Consider the following 23,490-nt stretch of genomic DNA (forward strand, 5'->3'; position numbering starts at 1 on the left):
AGATCTCCGGATGAGCTTCATAAGTAGTTGTTTAACTTTAAGCAGAATCTGAAGTGCATTCATGAGGCAGAACAACAAGACTATGGTATTCTGAGTATTCCAGAAATATTCAATATCTTGGAGAGCTATTGTGACAAGCTCAGGGGATAAGAGGGTGGTGAAGGAGGAAGGCAGAGTGACCCAGGAGGATACAGGGGTGGTGAAGGAGAAAGGGAGAGTAAGCAAGTAAGGAAAAATATCCTCCCCTTTCCCCTCCACAGATTGACTCTCTAATGGAGAAAAACAATAGGTATAATTGCTAATAGTTCCCAAGATGCTGTTTCCAAAGTACAGAGTCCACGATGTTACTGAGTATAAATACCAAGTTAGAGTCATGACCAGATATCTTATCGTCTCATAAGCCATTGCTATAACACTTAGTACCATAATGGTCTGAAACCAGGGCCCGGAGAGGAGAAACAACACTACAGAGAGCAAATACGGAAAATAATGTACTATAATACTCAATTTGGAAAACAGGCGCAGCAGAGTTGTGATTAAAGCAATCAGCATCATGACAAGTGACTATTAAGCAGGTCTAATCCTTACACCAATTTTAGTTTAACACACTCTGATCAGATCTGCCGTTATCTCAACCTTTCGGGCCCCACGTTGGGCGCCAAAAAGACTGTCGTGGTTTAACCCGACCGGCAGCTAAACACCACGCAGCTGTTCGCTCACCCTCCCCCCTCCCTCTCTGGGACGGGGGAGAGAAATGGAAAGTGAAGCCCGTGAGTTGAGATAAAGACAGTTTAATAAGACAGGAAAAAAAAAATAACAAAATAATAATAACAATAATAATAATGATGATACAATGGTGATAATACGAAAGTAATAATAGTATGTACAAACAAGTGATGCACAATGCAATTGCTCACCACCCGCTGACCGATGCCCAGCCTAACCCCGAGCAGTCCGGCCCCCTCCCCCCGGCTAGCCACCCCTATATATTGTTTAGCATGACGTCAGATGGTATGGAATACCCCTTTGGCTAGTTTGGGTCACCTGTCCTGGGTCTGTCCCCTCCCAGCTCTTACTGCACCCCCCAGCCTGCCCGTTGGCAGGACAGAGCAAAGGCTGAGATGTCCTTGGCTTAGTATAAGCACTGCTCTGCAACAATTAAAGCATCGGGGTGTTATCAGTACTCTTCTCATTCTAAGCCAAAACACAGCATTCCACCAGCTACTAGGAAGAAAATTAATTCTGTGCTAACTGAAACCAGGACAACCAGAATCAGAAATTGATCCACCTCTAAAAAATATGAATAAAAGAAAAAAAGTATCTGCATTTTTTTTCCCGGACAGAATATTCCCATTTTTACAGCCCAGCCCTCCAAATCTTGAATCTGCAATACTGCTATTCGTATTGCTGTACAATCACAAGCTGAAGAACAGCGCTTATCTTGCAACTGTTAGACAAATTTGACAGCTTTCTTCTCCCTTTGAAGAGATGGCATTACATTAAGGAAAGATCAGAGCACAATACTTCAGAAGATACGCGACACGACAGAAGGGAGTTCAGAACACTTACCTCCAGAAAGCTGTGTCATACACTAATGCAGTTTGAAAGCAAAAGTTCGACTGAGGTTTATGAATTCCAAAGAAAACCAAACAGCTCAGCCTGAATGTGCCAAGTACCCCGCCAGTCTGTTACCTGATCATATGCTAATGGCACAAACCATGGAACTCCTTTATTTAGGAACAGAAACTGTCCATCTCCTGATGTAGCCAGAAGAAAGATGAGTTGCCCCACTCTTCAAATTTTAATTTACTGTTAACAAATTATAAAATTAATTCAGACAACTCATTGGATACAGGAAAAAAACCAAAACCAAAACCAAAAAACCTTTCATATGTTGCCTGATTCCTCATTAAATTACCCTGTAATGATAGTAAGATTCATTAAGATTCCTACTCTGATTCAGTGTGTTGTCTTTTACACAACCAGACACATGGAAGCATAAAATGTCAATGCTGCTGAGACACATCAGCAAGAGTCTGCACATGAGAAAACAAATCCATGGCACAGAAGAATACCATAACACTAATTTTCCAACAGTCTCTGAATTCCTGAAGCTTAAATTCCTTTGCCTTTCAATGAGGCTCAGGTTCACAAGCAAATCAGTGCCACTGAAATCCTCCCAATAACCTAATTTCAGATGTGATATGCATCCAAAAAGTGTTTTCACATGCCTGTGATATCGCACCCCACAATGAAACTTCTACTTGGAAAAACAAGACAAAGCAGAGACAGAGACAATGCTATGGAAAAGCTTCTAAATCCATCTGGCTAGATGTGTATGCACAGCTATCACTGACAAAAAAAAAAAAAAAGTGACAAAATAAGAATTTAACATTGGGATTTTAAGAATGCAAACAGGTAGAGAAAATGTAGACTAAATCTACAATATCTCATTTATAGATTTTTCCAAGAGGTAAATTAGTATGGAAAAATGAATATTGTGGTTTCAAAACTACCTGAGAAATAGAGCCTGACACCGAGCCCACGCTGCTGACAGGAGTCAGGCAGCACAACACAGGAAGGATGGAGACTTCGCTTTCCCAAGTGTGCTTGATGCTCTGAGGAAAGGAGTCAGGAGGCTGACAAGGTCAAAGTGATAGCCTTGAAAGTGGGAGAACATAACACATGCCAAGACCAAAGGAAAATTCATGGAAGTCAGTAAGGGAATTTGCTAGTTTCTGCTACAGGACAAGGTAGGGAAGATGTTTGGTGATAACAACAAAAGCAAGCCCATAATCCACACTTCTTCCTAAGGCTGCCACATCTTCAGTTCAGGGCAAAAACAATCTTCGGTTAGGGCAACTTTGGCAGAAAACGGGCACCAGACCTGTTAATGTGTCATAGTGTGACTGGCTGTCATTCTCAAGTATCACATAATGAGGGGACCTTAAATCACAGTAAATATGACTGCCATCCAGTGACAAAACTCAGCACACTGACACAAACAAGCATGAATAAAGTGTCATACTTTCAAAGTTATAAACCTCCACAGGCATCTGTTAGCAAAACAGAGTAATTCATACTGTGCTGGGCAATGGCCTGTGGATTATTTCAGTAGGTTATGCATTTATTTTTACATACAAAAAGCGTAAAGGCAGTGAATATCACTGATATGTCTTAGGTGTAATCACAATGTTTGAGAAATCTCAAAATCACAAAACAAAGCTAGATCCCTCAATACACAAAATCATAAGAGTATTAAAAAAGACAGCGCTTAGCTGGGAGACATGGCATTTTCCTTTTTCTGAACAAAGGCTGAAAAGAGGCACCTGAATCACAGAATAATTGAAATTGGAAGCAAAGCCTGGAAGTTATCCAGCCCAAACACCTGCAGAAGGCAGGTCCCATCAGACCCTGCTGTGCTGGCACCTGTCCAGTCAGACTTTGAGTGTTTTCAAGGATGAAGGTTCCACATCCTCTCCGTGCAACCTGGTCCAGTTGGTGAAAAAGCATTTCTCATGCACAATCTGAACACCCTGTATGGCAGATTGAGCCCCTTGCCCATCGTCCTATCACTGGAAAACTGCGAGAAAAGCCTGGATCTGTCTTCTCCTGCCATACAAATTAGTAAGGTCTCCTTTTCACCTCATGTGTTCACTTCACTGTCCACCAGGGCCCCTGGGTACTTCTCTGCAAAGCTGTCTTCCAGCCAGTTATCCCCCATCCTGTGCTGCTGTATGGGGTTGTTGGGTCTCATGTGTATCACTGCCTTTAATACAATATCAGCTCATTTCTCCAGTTTGTCTAGGTCCTTCCAAAGAGCTCTGTTTTCCACTGTATCCAACCATTCCCTGCAAAGCGTAGTCATTCAAAAAGTTGCTGAGAGGGCACGATGTCTCATCATCCAGGCTGCTAATCAAAACACCCAACAGAACTGATGCTGCATCCACCTGTGAGGGGTGCCACTAGTTATTAATGACAAGCTGGCCTTTGCCCCACCTGAGCACAACGCCTGGAGCCCAGTCACCCAGCCAGTTTTCCATCCAACTCCTTTTCCATTTCTCCATCCCGCATCTCCCTCGTACTGCGTTATATTTCCCTTTGTAAAAGGGAATTTATAAAAGGCCAGCACTACAGGGCCCAACTCTAACCAGAGCCTTTATAAAGTAAGACAACAGAAGAGCTTGAAGCCCTGCCATCTCAGATGGGTCTTCTTTTATTCACTTTGTCATACAATACTCACGTATCAACCACTGACTGTTTGGGCAAAAATTCCCATGATCACATCACCCTGGTTGAAAAAGGAAAACTATGTGCAGCCTTATCTAAATGTAGCAACAGTTAAAATAAGCCAGCAGGACAACCTGGAGCAAGTTTGCTTTTAAGCAAGCAGTGCAGAGCTATAAGAAAATATTACATACTGAGATAGCTAAATTAGATAAGAAGAAGTTGTGTTCTTTAACTACGTTACATTCCTCTGCTACTTACAGCTGCAGTGCAACTTCCAGGAAAAGCCATTTGGGTCCAAAAAGGACCCCACTTGCTACATGCTGGTTCCAGTTCACTGACTGTTTTCTGTGTATGTGAACTTGATCTCTCCTAGAGAAAATTAAACCACCAGTTTGTGACATCTGCATACCATAAAATGTGCTTCAGCCCAGGGGACAGAAAGGTCTGAACGAACCACTGGTACAAACAACTTCAAAACACACTCATGATGAAAACATCTGCCCCAGAGGACCAGACTAAACCTAGTCTGAAGTAATCCTGAAACCACAGAGATACAGGGACCTCAACATTGCTTCTAGCACTTTATTCTGCACGTACCAAATTAATTCCTGGCATAAATATAGTCCTACATGCTTCTGGAAACAATGTCGCTACAGATACAGACCCAAGAAAACATGCTACAGTGAGATGCGATAGATGGCAGATGTCTTCAGATGGTTCTGAAAGCAGGAAGAGGTAATGCTGTTTGAGACTGAGTACTGGGATATGTGGACCCCACAGAAAAGCGTGGGGGGAGCAGCCTGTCACCAATTCAGATGACTAAACTGATTCAGTTTATACTTAATGGGAAAGACAAATGACTGACATCTAAAAATACATCAGAGTGAACATTCAGGCTGAAAAAGTCATTTAAAGCACAGGACAAAGCTGGTAGGAAAAATAAACAACTAGACATTGATCAGAAGGAAATTCAGGCTGGACATTATGATATCTCCAATAATTAGAAGAGTGAGAATCCAACTTCACTCTCCAACCAAACGGTTCAGATACAAATCCCCTAAGTTTTAAGAAGGAGCTTGATCTGCTTGATGTGATTACTTGAAATGGCTGCAACTGTATTTTACACAGTCCAAAAGTCCATTGTGCTTCTAACACCATGAGACAGACAAGCTAAGCTGTGTTGGCTTGAACGCACCCAGTCCCAAGCAAACACACAACACGCTCAGTTCTGTACCTGACTTCTGGTGAGAGAAACCAGGGTAAATGCAGCAGTAGCTCAAAAACGCAAAGCCAACAATGAAATTGAGATATTTTTTTTTCTGATGATTCAATCCACCAGCAAAGAGCTCCTCCAGCATTATCATATAAGTATTACATTCCTATCTCCACTAAACACAAAGGCTAGAACTTGCCCAAATTGACAGAAATGCCAGAATTCACATTACTCAGTCTTTTGACTTATTCTGGCAGCTTCTTCTCCTTCTTGACATTGCTTTCTAAGGGAACATGCCCAGAGTTAAAGGTGCAGCTTGAAACCAGAGAGGCAGTATCTGCTAGCCATTTTTCTCATTATGTCAGCATTTCACCTCCCTCAGCTTGCTGTGTGAGTTTCCTGCATTTTAAAGAGTAAGCTAAAAAGCAACAAGCCGAGTTGAACACTGGTAATTATAACGCTGTGCTTTGCTTCCAAACTACCTTTCTGAGGAATCATTTGAATCAGAGGGTGAAGAAAACCTAGACTTCCTTTTTTTCAGGTTCTTCTCTATGAGAGTTAATGTGTTGCCATATTCTATCCTCTCCTTACACGCTGATTTCAGAGACAAAAAAAAAGAAAGGACACAGTTTAAGCAAGTGTACTTTTTGCCAAAGTAATTAGAACATTCTCAGTGTTTTCCCAGACCTCTTAAGCCTTCCTTAATCCTCTTCCTCCAATGAAGAGCAAAGTTACGATTTCCTCTAAAAGATGGGCACAGCTCGTCAGCTGCATACAGTTTGACTGCAAATGGTAGCGAACATAAGTCAACACTTCTCAGTACCTGCTTCAAGGCAAAGTTAGAGAAAGGCTGGCTTTACTAAGCTCTAGAGGAAAACTAATAGAAACACAGCAAAGTTGGAGCCTAGATAGCCAAGATGTGTTTTATGACATCATCTTACGCCACTTTCTCCTGATCTCCTTCCCAATTCCTTTTCATATCACTCTCCCCCCAAAATATCCACCTCAGAGATTTAATACAAAGATAGCTGTGTTGCAGAAAGGAAAAACAAAACAAATGGACACATTCCCACCACCTCTGACCAAAAATTGTTTGCATTATCACCAGCTTAAAAAACAAGAATATATTTCATTATTACTCAAATGTTTCCAAGTCAAGTTCTTCTACAATATTTTGGAAAGAGCTATCATAAATCAACACTGATATATAATGTTCCTTGTCTGTAAGCAGTGACACAGCCTCAAACAGACTTGTCTAAAACCATTATCATAACAGCTAAAAGACTGACTGTACTTTTACTGTGGTCTTTCAGAAAGCTTACAGAATGGCAATGTACCACAATGCCTGATGACTAGCGAGCTTTAATAACTCAAAAATAAGCTACAAAGGATTACTTCCTACGTAGCCATAGGAAAGCAGGACCTTAGAAAATAATCTGGGAACAAGCAGGTAACAACAAATTAAAGGAGTGTGACAGGGTCTTCTACAGAGACCCCATGGAGTTAAGTGGAAGTCAAGAGACCTATGCAGTACAGATTCTTCTGCTACTGTGGAGGCACAGCACAGCGTGACGACAGAAGCCAGTGAAGTTCTCTGCTGCCAAATCAATAAATTAATAAGTTAATTGGGGCAGAAACGTTTTAAGAAGATTCAAAAGATGCCTGACATATTTCAAGCAAAAGGAATCCCAGCAACTGAAATATGAAAGGGTAAGAGCCCAGTAAGAACACAACCTATCCTCAAACTCTACAGAACTTCCCTCCTCTCCAATCAGAAAATAAATACTTGTTACAACTTAAGTTTTAGGCCAAATTACTCAAGCATTTCGATTCTAGCAAGCATATACCTTTCCAATAAGCAATTAACAACTTTCAAATCGCTGTAAAAACAGTCGATAACACATGAAGCAATGCTGCATGACACTCCCCATTCATGTCTTTCTAACATCAGCCACACATCACAGTAAAGGTTTAAGGAACACACTACCTACCCTCTTTGAAACAAATCCACGTTGAAGAACTTGTGGAGCTCCACGGAGAATTCTACCATAGCCTGAACTTCGCTCATGTTTATGAGGATGAAGAAGTCAAAGCTTGTCAGCACCTTCGTTACTGGAAACAAACAGAAAACAAACTTAAAACACAAGCTGGGGACAATGCCTATCTGGTCCCTAACAGGAAAACGCTACTCAATTTTACACAGCTTCCTTAAATATACACGTCCTGGGGTAAACATGAAGATAGGATTTATATAGGATATGCCAAATCCTGCCCACAGTAGCTTCTTGCTTTGTTGTGAAGGAATCAAGTATTATCAGAGAAGTATCACGATATGATCAGCATAATATAACCTTGGAGCTTACTGATACCTACGTACTGCGGCTCTGCTCTGCTACTTGGCTGGAGAGAGGAAAAAGCCCTGCCAAGGAGACAAAGTGTATTTGGTCTGCTTCCAGCCCCTGCTGAAGCAGAATGGCCCAACAGGTAGCAGGCACCACCTCAAGCCCAACACAAGGGCAGGGACAGCTGAATGGGGCAGAGTGAGGCCTGACAGGAGCTGTAGGATCTTTGATGGAGTGACTGGAGAGGGAAGGCAGGAGTTAAGGAGGGCACCGTGCCCACTCTTAGTCAATCTTTGTTGGCAGCAAAGTGTTAATTCTCATTGTCTTCTTTGCAGCCACAGACTGGCACCTCGCTGCTAATTTACAGCTGCCTGCTGATACTTAAATTAAAATCTTACAGACTTCGACGAGTTCTGCTGGTTTTCCTTCAACAATATCAAGTGGGTTAATAAAACAGACTACTCTTTCTGCAAACACTTGTCCTCAAACTTCCTAGCTCCTGCAAGCACTGTCAAAAAAACCTAAAATGGTCAACCCTTCGTGCACATTAGTCCTCCTTCTGGGTCTCGTGCAGAAGCAGTAAACCTAATACTGAGCCTGGCCTGAGCTTGAATGGGTTATGGGATTTTTTTGTTTCTATAAAACAAGCTTAAACAAGCATGTGGGAGTTTGTGAAGCAGCAGGTGGTACTACTGAGACAGAAAATAGAAAGCTGGCAAAGAAAATTCCTAGCCACAGCAGATATCAGTCACCTGAAAGCAAAGTTATCTGAAGGGGCTACGTCTAGCCTACCAACTAAATTATCTTGGCATATGACTGAAGATAAGATTTACCTTGCTGCACTTGCTGTGCAGGTTTAGATTTTTAAGTATAAACAAGTAAATTCTGACCTTGGTTTAACAGCCTATACAATGACTCTACACACACTTTACTAAGAACACAGAAAGAGCAACTTCGTACTTCTGACTTAACAGGGAATAGGGAAAGAGGAATTTTGCTTCTAAAGCTGAGTTATGACAATGTGAAGAACTGCAGTCAAGGACCCTTCATGCCAGGTAAGGACTACAGCATGCAGGTGGTGCATTTAACACAGCTTGTCTAAAAATTCTGCATAATAATCTGAATTCAAATCAAGGGATTTTGACTAGTTGAACGATGCCACAGCATGCAGTGCAAGGGCTATCACTGATAACCTACACTACTTTGCAGCAATTTGCAGCAAGCACATCTTCTGCAAATGGAACCTGACCTGTCACCGAGCAGGGATCCTGGACCTGCCGTGACCCCAGGGAGCAAACCCTGTAGGCAGTGCATGTAACACGTGATGACGCTGGATGACACCTCAGAAAGGACAGGACCCCATTTGGAAATCCTCAGGCCAAAGAGAAAGGACTTCAGAGGACAAAGGATGCCATTCAAAAATCTGAGGCAGTTTGCATTTTGATGAAGCTAACTACATTTTCAAGACATCAGATCATCACACGCCTCTGACTCCCCAGCACTAATGGCACTGTCTTTTGTCCCTGAAATTTGGCTTTTTATGAGGAAGGAAAACCGTTCCTGCAGGAGTTGTTGAGCCAAGCCAACACTCCCAAACGTTTCCCCAGGAGGAAACCAGGTGGGAACAACCCAGAACTAGCCTGGTTACACAGATTTAAAGGCTCATTTTATGAGAGTTACTTCAACAACAGAAAAGCTACAGAGCGCCACATCTGGCATTACAAAAGGATTGCCCCATGAACTTGGGGTATTTCTGTTGGGTCTGATACGACTCTAGCTAGAGCCAGTCCCTCCCTACTCTGCTGAGCCAACTCAACATCCCCAACCAGCCCACAGAAAATTACCTGGGCAGGCAGCACGGCAGAGTGAACACAAGCACACACACGTGTGCACAACACCGTACCACCTGTTTTAAAGCAGTAATGCAGCAATCAACTATCAACAATATGTGGAAAAGTGGCACCCCTGCCTTGCTCCAGGATGTATTGCTAAAGCAGCACGAACTGCTGAGCCACAGCCAACGACGCTGTGCACGCAGCAAGCAGTACGGCGTGCCACTGCGAGCGGCGGGGGCTGCAGGCAATCTGCTGACCTCTGCCAAGCATCGGCTTGTTCCGTGCTTGTTCCTGGGTGACGGGGAGCAGTCACTGTCCTGGTCTGACATAAACCCAATCACCACTTTCTGTCGAAGGCTTTCATAACTGCGCAAAGTCAAACAGAGTTCTCTGAACCGTGTAACAAAAAGTGTTATGCAGCAACTAAATATTTCAAAGGGGAAAACCAAACTTGGAGAAGCCGTCTTGAATTTTTTTTTGCTAATCATAAAAAAAACAACATAAAAAGTTAAACTTCTGTAGAGATATTCCTTTGTATAGATTCCATTTAAATTTACAGCTATACCTGCACTAACTTCAATAATATTACACGTCCACAACTCGTTTCAATACTTAATGAGTTGATTGTTGCATTTTACATCATATAATTATCATTAAGAAACAGAGAAAGAAACTGACACTTGTCCTGCCTGCAAGAAACAGAAGAATCCTTCATTAAGAACCACGTTATGAACAACAGAGGTTAATGCAGCATATAAACACGCATCAGAGGATCTGACAGTAAATGAGAGGAATATCCTAATACAGAGGGTTAGAGACAACAGAGGGTTTCACAACTCTTGGTGGCTACTTAGAACTTATGAATAATCAAAACAGCATTTTAAAACCCAGCAGCATTAAAGCACTGAGACTGAATATCTCCGATAGTTAAAGCAGCATTAAAGCCACTTGATCCTATACTGAGGACCAAAACTTTACTTTCCTTTACACCTCTGAGGGTTCATCTATATGAATCTTTTCTCAAGGAGACAATTTCCTACATATCCTTGCCAGTCAACACTGTCCCCACAGCAGCTCATTGCTTCTTTAGTTACCCAAACCCATTTTTTCTGGGGCAAAACGAGAAAATGGATCAAAGAAATATCAGATTGTTAAAGTCCACCAAAATGGAAAAAAATGTTTCTTTATTCTGTTTTTTTTTTTTTTTTCTTTTTCTTTTTTAAAATTATTGATCATTTTAGTGATACTTTACAGCAGCTGCACCAGGGCACCTCTGAGTGCAATGAAAAGACAGATGGAGGTGCACAGAAACCTCCTAAACCAGCTTTGTTCTCACAGAAATGTTTGTGTAACAGTGCTACTTGTATTAGGAACTGTAAGACACTGCTAAGAAATGAAACCGCAGCATATTCACAGGTTATCTTACCTCTACTGGTAAATACTCCATTTTAGTACGATAATTAACCAGTCGTCCAGTTCTCCACTACTGCTGTCAGAAGCATACTGCTTGAACTAGAAAATAAAAACAAAAAAGCTTTATTAAGAACATTTTATCTAGAACTTTTCAGTAGTTACGTTCTTTAACCTCTTTTCTGTGTGCTAATACCAGAATTTGCCCTCAGCTCCTGCAAGTCTAACAGCCTGACAGGTATTCTTCCAAAACAAAGCCAAAAAATAAAGTGTTTCTTGAAGCCAGTGCTCTGGCAAAGCCGATACTACCACGTTCAGCCAAACCTGCCCCGTCTTCGCTGAGGGATCCCATCCACAGCTGAGCTCCCACAGGGCCCCACAGCCCCCCTGGTCTCCAGAGGGAACCTCAGCAGCGTAGAGCAACCATTGCAGCTAGCTCCATGCCACTGGCTATTCCAAAACCCTCCTGAAGCTGCTGCTGACCCCATCTTGAAAGGACTTGCTCAGAATCAGCCTGCCCCCTGTATTCTTCTGAAGCATTAGGACACTTAAAATATCAACAAAAAATCATTCATTCTCCACTTTATCTGACATCTTTTAAATTTCAGACACAAAAAGAAGAAAATGCTTAGTTATGTCCTTTCTGTATTAATTTCAGAGAAATATAAACAGCAAACCTACTGCAGCTTGTGCAGGCAAGTTGTGCAACTGAACTGTTTTTGCCTTCACTTCACAGAAAACAGAGACACTGAAGCATAAAAAATAAATTACCTGTTTGCTTGTTTTTTAATAGAAAACGTGTGTGCTTGTCATGTGCGATTATCAGTAATGCCCTGATGAAATTCTGATACCATCAACTTGCAAAATTCCTTATATTCCATTTAACTGCATGGTGCAGGCTGTGCCATACCAGTATTTTCTTGTTTTGCCTTTGAAAGGAAGAAGCTCAGTGCAAAGTCCTCAGAGTAGTTAAAATCACTCTGGCCTTAAATTTAGTATTTTATACTTGGAAGTCAAATACAAAAATACAGAATCCTACAAAGGAAAATACACCAAAATGTTTACTTTCCTCCAGTTTTCTTCTAGCATTTAAGTCTTCAGATAACTTTTTTTTCTTCTAAGTTCCTGCAGGAGCGTTGTGCACCTCTCTGCCTGACCTTTCTTCCTGTCCTCTCCTCCCCGCGTACAAACTCGGCGACCCAGTATCTGCCAACACAAACTCCGCCACCATCTATCTCTGTGCTGATGACTCACAGATTTGTCCCCCCCCCACCTGAGAACTGTCTTCAGTTCCAATTTTAGCTGTTTCTTGGACACAGCCGTCAGCTCATTGTGGCTGAAGCAGAGCCCTTAACCTGACCTGCACGGCTACTCCCGACACCTACTTTGGGAGCGGGCACCATTGCACAACCCCACTGCAAACCTAGAGAGCATTTTTCATTTAGTTTTCTCTTGGTTCTCATAGATTTTGGCAAGGCTACGCACAGCTCCTGCCAAATTTGTCTGCATGTGATCAGAAATGTGTCCTATCCATCTAGATGGCCAAAACACATCTGAGCTAATATCCTCTCTTGTTTTAATTACTGTTAAGCTGCAAAGGAAAAAATTCACCGTGTGCGTTACTCCAGCATGGTGCTGCAAAGAACCAGCCTCAGATTTTGATCATTTCACCTCTCCTTCTGCATCCCCCACAGGGAAAGCCCAGGCTACTGCATCAAGCATCACTTAACTTGTCTTCTTCTGAAATCCTTTTGGAGCTGAACAGTGCCACTGTGTCCTGGCTGCAGATTCGAGCTTCCCAGCACCACTAACAAACCCTGCTCCTCCAGAATTAAAAAGGTGAGGGGCGAAAGGAAAAAAAAAAAAAAGTGCTAATTGAATTTTGGGTTGCATAAACTTTATGTTGTAAAACATGGGAAAAAAAAAACATCAACGTAATGGTAAGTAGAGGTATCTAGGATACCTTATGCAAATTTATTATCCCAATTTTTAAAAGATGCCATGACTAGCACTCAGAAAAGATAAAATAAAATAAAAAAACCACAACAGAATAGACTGCTTCACACTAGGATTTAGTATTTTAATGAAAACTGTATCGTTTTAAAATCTGCATGGTTCTACATATCCATATGAGTATAAATATCCCCAGTTACTTAAACATAATTAAACAACGATCCAATTTCACAGGCTCAGGGCAAAACCCCACTATTCCAATTTCCTTCTTGCAGGGTTCTCTGAGGCTGTATTACTCGCAGACAGCCATTACAAGGGTTCATTCCCCTCTTCTAACCAAGCTAATGCAGGATACCTATGACACTTCAATGGGCTAGATAATCGACTAGTATACAAACTCAAGTTTTCCCACTTTTATCTTTAAATTTAGCACCACTATCTGGTCCTCTGTGCAGCACTGATAAAAACAACATACTACACTGAGCTGACGACTCAGTTAGTCTCAGTAAGTGTGGAAGTCAGTAAAATGTTGCCTTTCTTTTCTTCTAACCTATTAACAGACCACATACCTGATATAACAACATATCTTGAGCAGTTATTAGGCTTATTCTCTTTTACCCTAACATTGGCCTTTGACAAATGACATGGCATTTCTAAGCTTCCTCGTTAAGAAGTTTACCATGAGAAGTTCTGCAAGCAGCACAGTTAAAAAGCTGCCTTCCTACAGACACACTGCTCCCCCTCCACCACGATAACCCCCTATCTGCCGTGACACCTTGACGAGGCAAAAGATCACACGTCCTGCAGGTACTAGGAACGTATACCCTCTGTGAGGGGCCAGCTGCTACAAAACCACATAGCAGCCGATTTCTGCATTTTTCCTCCCAGAAAGGGCATTAATTTCAGTGTCTTCCCTCTTCAGCCGCCAATTTACACAAAACACAATTCATCATCTTTGAGAGCCCTTCTCCTCTTTCGCATTTAGCTGAATTGAGCAATGGTCTCCAGCCCTAATTTGCACAGAAAGAGGAAACGGAACATGAAAAAACCAAATTGAATGTTGTATTTGTCCTTCACAAAGACTTCCCCTAAAAAAAAAAAAGTTAAAAAACAAAATTATGGTTCAAAGGGTAGGAAATAACTAGCAGAAATTGGACTGCAATCTGGTCTGTCCCAGCGAAACGTAGCATTTCCATGAAAAGCAGTGGTGGTTCAGGACGCATACTGCTGTGTAAGCCAGACCATGTCCCACTTTGGTCCCAGCCATCAGCTAAGTGAGAAAAACGAAGCAAATACTACTACACTCATGTCCTAAAACCCAAGGAGAATAGACTTATTTTGCATATAATTTTTATTTAACACAATCTACCTGTTTTTCCTAACAAGCTACTCAATATGGGAGAGAAAGAAAAAATAAGTGCTTACTCTAGATAATTAAAAGTCTTCTTGAACTTACATGAAAAGCACATGATGATCTTACAATACACTAAAAACAAAACAAACAAACCTGCAAGTTGTAATATTTTGGCTTAAGGAACAAATTGCATAACAATACGTTCACCATCTCATAACCTCAAGGATTTATGAAGGCTGTGCTATGTAAGAATTAATAAACTAGGAGGGGGAAGCTTTCCAACATAGTTTGATTCTGTCCAACTGAAAAGTTTCTTCATAAAGGGTTTACTAAGGGTCTATTTTAGTGTACTTGAAGTGTACTTATTTCCTTTTGCTACTTAGGGAAAGAAAATAAGCACTTCTCTGAACTCCACGTGCCATTACATGAAAATTAACTCTCACATATGCATGAATGAATTTCACGTTAAAATGTCTGCAATGACTGTTATTATCATTACTCTGCCATATTTTATGAATCAGAATAATGCTCAAAAGAGTCAGTTGTCGCAACTTCCTTCCCAGCCTAAGCAGATTTATTGTTAAAAAAATAAAGCTTAAGAGAAATAAAGGAGAAATCTAACAGTACATGAAGTAAACGGTACTGTAGCATACAGTGTATTATTTCTTCATAGGTAATAAATCCGTATTAAGCAATTCTGTAAATAAAAGAGAGTACAGTTTACTGACTTAAGTCACTGTTCCAATACCTGCTCCGAGGTCACAGTTTGGCAAGACAGTAAATAAAGTTTAGATTTGACAGGTCGATTTCATACTGGAAGGCTTCATGCCAAATAGCTACTGTCTGTCCTCCCACAGTCAGCACAAATGATATATTGTGTACTCTTACTAACTTAAGAAAGGTGATAGTTTGCCTACCTGATCAAAGTTACATTACAGGATAATCTGATAGTAAATCTGATCCAGGAACAGCGATCACAAAACCACTTCCTTGGTAGCTCCTACACCAACACCATCTGTGGTGACAGGCTGGATGTGCCAGCACGGAGGAACAGCGACTCCACCAGGCCCTTTATGCGGAGAAAAGTCATTTCATAAACAGATGGGGGCACGGTATCGGAGCCTCGTTTATTTTTAACACATCATGTTAATAACCTAACACAAAGCCAGTTGACTTGGAGCTGACTGTACAGGAATATATCTACAAAAACATGGTCTCCAACATCACTTTTTCCCTTACGGTTTGGCTTCCAGTTTCCCACAATTTCAACAAAAAAAAAAAGTGGCAAACATTACGTCACATAAATTTAGGCTAAAAGATTGTTTCTTTGATTTTAAATGAAAAAAAAAAAATATCTTAAAACTCTGGAAATACAAAGGATTGTTCTCATCCTCTCAACTTCTGTCCACTGCCTTTATTTACTACTGGTCAGAGAAATGCCACAGCTTCTTGTTTTGTTCTTTGTTAATGGTTTTCTCACCATAGATATTCTACAATGTTCTCTGCGACTCCTCTGTTACCCAAAACATGCATTAACTTTACAGTCCAATCCGTATTATTTTAGTACAGTGCAGTTCGGTTAGGGTTGGATGCCGATTACACAGGCTGCCATTGGGAGCGGTGGCCTCACAAAGCTAACGGGGTCATGGCAAAAGTATCTCAGACTGTGAGTCAAAACCATTGACAAGTTTTCAAAAACATACTGCAGCTTCAGAAGAGAAGGGACCATCTGCAGTCAGGCCGGTATTAACATCTAACCCTGAAGAAGGACATGGCACGAATTGAAGCCAGTGCTTCTCGGGAATCAACACCGGTCGTGAGCACCACAGCAGCTCGAGAAGATCCTGGCCCAGGTGCTCATTTCTGTCTTCACAGCATCAGAGCCTCACCCCCACAACATGCCGACACATTGCTTGTGGGACAGCGTTTTAAAACGAATTAGTTACCATTTCAGAGTAATCTATTTTTGCAGGGCTCGATCGGATCACTTCCTTATCCTGTTTCAAAGCACAGCTCCACAAATAGCTGTGTCCCCACCACTGCTGGGGAAGGGACGGCGAGCTGCAGCCGGAGACAGCAACCCCTCAGGGCTCCTTTCTCTGCAAGGCAATGCGAGGCCAAGCAAGGAGGCTTGAATAGCAGCAGTCTGAGAGCAATTTTCCCTCTTCACAATCGTTCCAGAGGTAAAAAGCCCTACACTCTATACTAGTCCTTATACAAACCAAACAAGCTGGAAGAGGAAAGGAGCCAAGGCAGGACACAGCACTCCTCCTGCTGGGATGGATACAGCTGAAAGAGCCCAAGCATGGGCCCCAACCTGACTTCGCCTCAGCTCAGCACTTGGGATGTCCCAATCCCTCCTCCAAGGGCTTGTGTTTCAGGGAGGGAAGCTGAAGATGGCAACATGCACCTCCTGAAGGAAGCGTGAGGAGCCTCCAGCAGTCCTCTGTCCTGCCAGGTCTGGAAACAAACTCTGCTCACAGGATCACTAATTTACAGTGCCAGCCTCAGAAGACAGGCACAACTGCTGCTGAAGAAGGGCTCTTCCTCTCCCCGAAATGGAGGAAGAAAGAGTCGGGCCTGCCCTGCGCCCCACGCCACAGGCTGGCCCCTCACGGAGCCGGCAGTTCCTCCCGCTCCAGCACGGTGCCGAACCTAGAGTTACGTACAGAACCCTTGTTAAACAGGCAAATATAGCAACCTTATCAAATTCAAGTTTTGCTTTTGTTTATTTTACGGCTTAATAGCTTGATGCCCCTTTTATCTCTCCTCCCCACATGCCATTTCACTGACAGAGTAAAGCTGACACTTGATGAGCTGCTAGGAGAGCTGACAGGAGCGCAGAACGGCGTCGCTGTGTTTCGGAAACAACACGTTCAAAATAAAACAAACTTAATGATCACCTTCAGTACCTTCAACGGGTAGACTTGAAGGGTTACATCAAAACAAAGCAGCAGACTGATTTTTAAATTAGCCTGAACCATCACCATTGCTATTTAAACAATTTCTGGCAATGTTTTATATGGAGCAGTTTTTTGTTCATTCCTTTTTTTCCTACAATTTACTTGTCATATTTAGTCAGAAAATACCATACTAGCAGTTGGTAATCATTAAATCCTTTATACGCTCCTTTCACGTATGCTACAGCTGTGATAAGGAAAATCGCCTTTTAAATACAACATAACACATCCAGAAGAAAAAAGCCCAACAGCCAGGAGCCCAGTTAGCACAGGTATTCCCTACCCTATGGACACATAGTTTTCAAACAGCTTCTCATCACCTCCTATTCTAGGTGAGAGGGATGAAACCACAGCTGATCACGCCGACTGGCCATATAAATTTATTTTCGCATCTAAACTCCACCAGCTTTCGTACCTTTCACACATCAAAAGACGGGAACATACCTGCCAGAGCTCCTTGTTGCCAACCAACAGCCAAACCAAATATTTGCAGCCTTAGCTGACATTCAAAGTTACTTCAGAGTAACACAATGTCCTTTCCACAGCAGAGACCGTATCTCGAGAATATTCAAGGTAAAATTAGGTAAAATTACCAGGTGAAAACCGATGGCACACAGCCCCTGCCTGCCCCACAAGGGGGTTCATTAGAACAGGTCCAGTCTGACAGAAGAGGTGCAAGGTTGGAGGTCTAGGTGTCACTTCCACTTGTAGCTCTGCTACTGATCTCAACCATTAAAAGGCTTTCTCTCCACGCATCACAAGCATTAAAGGTGTGTTTTCTATTAGCTACACCCCCGTTCTTCTGTTACCTCAGAGATACTCACTACCTTGGCATATTTTGCACCAACTTATTTCACTGAGCTGAAGAATTTAAGGTTAGAGGTATGGGGAACCACAGGCCCTGGAATTATCTGGTAGTTGCTATAATATCAGTTTGCCCAGAAAATTCATAAAATGGAAATGTGCAATCATCATGCAGAAAAATCATAAAGTGACATCTGAACTGACAGCCTGAGAATAAAGTAGGTTCTCCAAAAAAATACTTCTTAAACCTGTAGGAGAGCAAATACTATTACATTTCTTTCATAAGCTTTAATAGAAAGAAGATAAAAGATATACTGCGAGTCATTCTGAGAGCAAAATTTCAAGCCCTTAAAGGGAAACTTGCTTTATTAACTTCAGAAGCATCTAAAGCATAAAGAGAATTCAGCTTATTTATTTTATAGCTAGGAAGCATGATTTGCTCATCTAGCTTGACATCCTGTATAGAGAAGGTAACAAATGACCTATGCCATGATCAGTAGCACATAGCAGTGATAAATTTATGAAGTTTAAACAAGTGAACAAGGTTGTGACTACAGCAAACAGAACTAGATCTGAAAAGCAAGACTGCTTAGTATTTCAAAATGCCATAAGTTAAAGGTAAGGCTTCCTGCACAACTGACAAGTGCTGTGGATTTTTTCTGCTTAACTCTATGAATTAGGGAGGGATGGGGAGGGGACTGGTGATTTATTTGGTAAATGAGATTCAGCAAACTGTATGTATATGTATGTAGGTATATACATATATAAAATATATTTTTTTAGTAAGGAATATTGATAAGGGTGACTTCATGTCTTATTTCCAAGAAAACTGCTGGCAGAATATTAAACTTCAAGGCTTAGCACTGAAAATGTTCCCAAATCCAAACCCTCCAAAGCAAATCCATGAAAAAAAAAAAGAAAAAGACAGCACTGAAACCATCTAATGAAAAAGAACTGATGTCATTTCAGTCTACTTTATCACTTTCAACCCTTGTTCTGCTTATAAACTGAACTCTATGAGGCTTCACTCTGTTTCTTTTCCCTGCCTGTTCTTTCCAAGAATAGTGCTGTCACAGATTTCCTGCTTGAAGTAAACACAGTTCGCTCACCTCACTTCTCCCTGACCCCGAAGTATGGCAAACTTATTTCCTCCCTTTCAGATTTTTTTCTTGTATACTCTTTGTTGTATAGTCTTGTTACCACAAATGTTCCACGTATTGTTCTCTGAGGAAGACAATTTCTAAGACAGGCTTCTAGAAATATCAGCTACACTGCATTGCAAACATACCAACTGCTTTTGCTAGAAATGAATGCATAAATATTTAACTGCCGCGTTCATACTTCCACAGTGACACAGCTTGCTATACACGATGCTTTCTGAGATGTATTCCGTGAATTAGTGCGATTGAAATGTGTTCAGTAAAATGCCAGAGGAAGCCAAAACCAGCAAATACTTGAACTTGAAAACATGTGCCGTGCCGCACAGAAAACATGAGGTGCATGAACATTACCAGAACATAAGGACATCCTTTTTTGTTCTTCTTAGCTGTGGCAGGAAAATGCAGAAGCAGTACTTACTCAGAAACAGTCTGACTATAGTAACTTCACGGGGAGATGAAAAAGTGGCTTTTGAGTGTATTTAACCAACCAAACCCCAGTCTGCTGCTCCTGATTTAAAACAGGAAAATGCAAAGTCTTTGAAGGCTCCTATATCCTACACATAAAGCTTTGAAGGCTCCTACATAAACAAACTTTTCATTAAAAGAAATAATCACATTTTCCAAGCTTTTCCACTAGCAGGGAAGAATGACTGTAAGACTAAGTAATTCATAACTCGAGAAACATTAAGTTACATTTGTAGTTTAACCAAAGCAGAAACTGACCATGCCTGTATTTCACACCAATGCTTTGGCTACATGCTTTCTGAGCCAGCGGCCTGTCAGAAGTGCCTGACATACAACAGGAGGCTCGCTGAACAAATACCCATGGTGAACAATTACTGGTCAATACACAGATGCTACTTGTCCACCCTGTCATGAAAACGACATAAAGCACCAGTGAGAGAGTATTTTTCCATGAGGAGAAAAGAGGGAGGGAAGAAATCCCGAACTAAAAAAACACAACTCTTCAACCTTGGTTAACTAGAGGGTATCCAAGGCTAGGCTTTAGTCTTTAGGGACCAGGGGTTGCAAAAGAACAAAAAGATTTCAAGACAGAAGACAGAAAGAAGGAGATGAATCCTTTACCAAACAAGGGTGAGAAGCACTAGTCTCTATCAATAACTTCAAATACTGAAACGCGGGCAACAGTAATAAGAATCCAAAACAATTTATTGTGATTCTCACATTACGGTCCACCTTTGTTAACAGCTTAACTTTTGTGTTTCTTCAGGACAGCACCCATGCTGAGAAAGAGACACAAAGGCACCAGTAATCTCAGCATTTTATCGACAAACATCTATATATCCACCTCCTACACTGGCATAGACATCTAGTTTCTCTTCAAAAATATAAAATAGTAGTACAAGAATCAGAGTTCAGACAGGACTGCCCTATCTGTCTACCCCCAGTAGTTCAAGGCTTTGCCACTCACAGTAATCTGCTTCGCCCTGCTGCCATAATTTGCTTTCCTATCCAGTTCCACAGCATGGTTGTGGCACGCATAGCCCATCCTAATCACTTCCAACACTGCCAAGGAGAAGCTTGCACCAAAATATCAGACAGTAACCTGGCGAGAGTGAGATAATGACAGAAACATCCTGTTGCAGGGTGTTAACAACGTCTGAAAACCACAACGATCAAGTCCACCAGAGGCTGTCAGCCTTCCCTGGTGGAGAGCTGACATTACAACCACAGAACTACAGCGCCAGGTAACAGTTCATCTGCACGAGGGTTTTGGTGGCTTCACAGCAGACACCAAGGCTTATTTCTACTGGAGACTGAACACAACATGAGACGCTGCTTTTGAGGTTTTGCTGAACTCAGAACAGAACTAAACTCTATAGCAGTGGAATTAGATTCAATCAGCAAATGTATTGGGCTGTCTGGCACATTTCAAGAAATCACAGTTTTGAAGACAGATTTCAGCTGCTGCGTTCACTTGACTATTACTGATTACTCTGCGTGCCAAACCCTACCCAGGCCAGTCATGCAGACTGTAATTTAAAGCGAAGATAACAAATCCATTTTATTAACCAAACAAGTGTAGATTTAAGAAGAAAAACAGTACTTCCACATATGATATCAGAAAATCCTTACCAGTTTTATAGAACCGTGCTTCCCATGGAACAAATGTAAACCTTACCAAAGAAGAAGTTTGAATTAATGTTCTAGTCTTTCCTGATTACTGTAGGAAAGCTGAAGAACTGACTTATGATACTTACAGGGTGAAAAATGAGGCAGGAGAGGGAAAATAAGCATGGCCAACCACGGAAGTATAGATTAAGAGCTATAGCTGTACTCTGACCTTGCAAACGTGGGTGCTGCCACCACGACTGCCACCGTCACATGGCAGAAACGGGGCAATACGACGATTCTGCATTTTATTCATTTTGAGTATTTGCAAAGATACAATAAAGTCTGGCTTATCGTTCGCCTCCTATTAAACAGCATTTTGGTGTTAGCAGGCAAAACACTGCTGAATGGAATAAGGAGAACTATGCTGAAATACGTAATTTGCTTTTCCACAAACCAGGAATTTTTTCCTCCTGAAAAAGCTGCAACACTCCAGGAAAACACAGCTTGACCGAACCAGGCTTGGCTACCCTTCAGCAAGGGCCAAGGAGTTCAGCTTCACAATCCAAACGCAAAGTGTGAGAGTTTCAGGGGCCTCAAATGTAATACACCCCCTTCCAGGGCACTGAGGATCACGCCAACAGCCTTCCCTACTCATCAGCCCCACAAACGGAAAAGCAGCGCGGGGGGATCTCTGCTCACGTTGCCTATGGATAACACAACATTAAGGTCGCCGGTTGCCTGCCTTAAAAACCCAAGAGAGCCAAAAAAAGGCATTTACGCCCCGCCACTCGATAACACGTTGGATTGCAAGGGAAGTTTGCTTCCTTTGCCATTGGAAAAGCCCACCGCGAGGAGAAAAGGGAAGCGGCCTTGAGCACCTTGGCATGACAACCTCTTTAGCTGGAACCCGACCGTGACCGCAAATCCCCCAAAATAGATTTTATTTTTTTTTTGTCATGCCATGTCCCTTCCAAGCAGCATGTCGGTAACGTTCGGCCACAAAATACAGCTTCACTTATATCCTAATAGGAAGAAATAATAGGTAAAGAAACCCCTACGGCTCCAGAAAGAAAGCCAAGAGTTATTTCTATGGAAGCAGTTCCCGAAGGTGCACAGCTGGGGGGGTTGGGGCAGCTCACCCCACCGCCGGGAGGTGCTGCAGGGGGAAAGCTGAAGCCCTGGAGCCCCCCTGGAGCCCCCCAGAGCCGGTCCCAGCACCCTGAGGCTCGGGGCAGGCTCCCAAAAAGCCCTCGGAGGCTGCGAGCGGCGCCGGCCGTGCCCGGAGCCGGGGCGCTGCGGGCAGGGGGCGAGGGGGGGAAAAACCCCTCCCTGCCCTCTTGGCAGCGCCGCCCCGCAGCCGTAAACAAGCGGCGGCAACGTCAAAAACACTCCCCGGGCAGAAAAAAAATACAGAAAATAAGGAAAAAAATCAGGGAAAATCAACCAAACTTCCCGCCCGCGGCTCACCCGGCGAGGCGGGGGGGGCGGCACAGACGAGCCCCGTGTCCCCCCCCCCACCTCCGTCCCCTCGCCGGGCCCGGCCGGGGGGGTCCAGCCCGGCGTCCCCCCGCTTCCCGTTCCCCTTCTCCCCGCTCCCGGCACCGACCTGGGGCCCGGAGCGGCGGCGATGGCCCGGCGGAGCCCAGGCCGCGGCGGCAGCGGGGTGGCGTGGCGCAGGCATCCGCCGCCCGCTGCTCCCGGGAGCGGCCCCGCGCCGCCGGCGCCCGCTCTGCGCTGGGCGGGGAGGCGGCGGCGGCGGCTGGAGGAGGAGGAGGAGGAGGAGAAGGAGGGGGGGGGGAACCGGGGGATGGCCGCCGGGAGCCGGCCGCACGCCGCTTCCTGCTCCCCGCAGCCGGGGGGGAGGAGGGCCGGGCCCCGGCGTTATGCGGAGGGCGGCGGAGCGGGCGGCAGCCGCATCCCTCGCTTCCCCGAGCCGGCGCCGCTTGGCGGGGGAGACGCCGCCGCCGCCGCCGTGGCGGCCGCTGGCAGCCGGAGCCCCGGCTCCCGGCTCGGCCCCGCTGCTCGTGCTCCCCCTGCCGCCCCGCTGCGGCTCCGGAGGGGCCCGGGACAGGCCCCGGAGCGCTGCCCCCGCAGCCCCCGCGGCGGCTGAGGGCGGAGGAGGCCGGCCCCGAGCCGCCGCCATGGCCCGCGGG

At 43.4% G+C, this 23,490-nt stretch overlaps 1 protein-coding gene across 3 annotated transcripts in view; it reads right to left on the reverse strand.

Annotated features, from left to right (window-relative positions):
- FAM135A (family with sequence similarity 135 member A) overlaps positions 1-23,078 on the reverse strand; it is an 86,171-nt gene extending 63,093 nt beyond the window's left edge. For all 3 annotated transcript variants that reach the window (XM_084515955.1, XM_084515954.1, XM_084515956.1), the window contains exons 1-3: positions 22,944-23,078; positions 11,047-11,132; positions 7,435-7,555 (exon numbers count right to left, since the gene is read on the reverse strand). In XM_084515955.1, coding sequence (XP_084372081.1) covers positions 7,435-7,511 — 77 coding nt within the window. In that variant the 5' untranslated portion in view covers positions 7,512-7,555; positions 11,047-11,132; positions 22,944-23,078. The remainder of the gene's footprint in view (positions 1-7,434; positions 7,556-11,046; positions 11,133-22,943) is intronic.
- Positions 23,079-23,490: the final 412 nt, after the last annotated feature.

The sequence above is a fragment of the Aythya ferina genome (genome assembly GCF_964211825.1).
Source record: "Aythya ferina genome assembly, chromosome: 3".
Classification (NCBI taxonomy): Eukaryota; Metazoa; Chordata; class Aves; order Anseriformes; family Anatidae; genus Aythya; species Aythya ferina.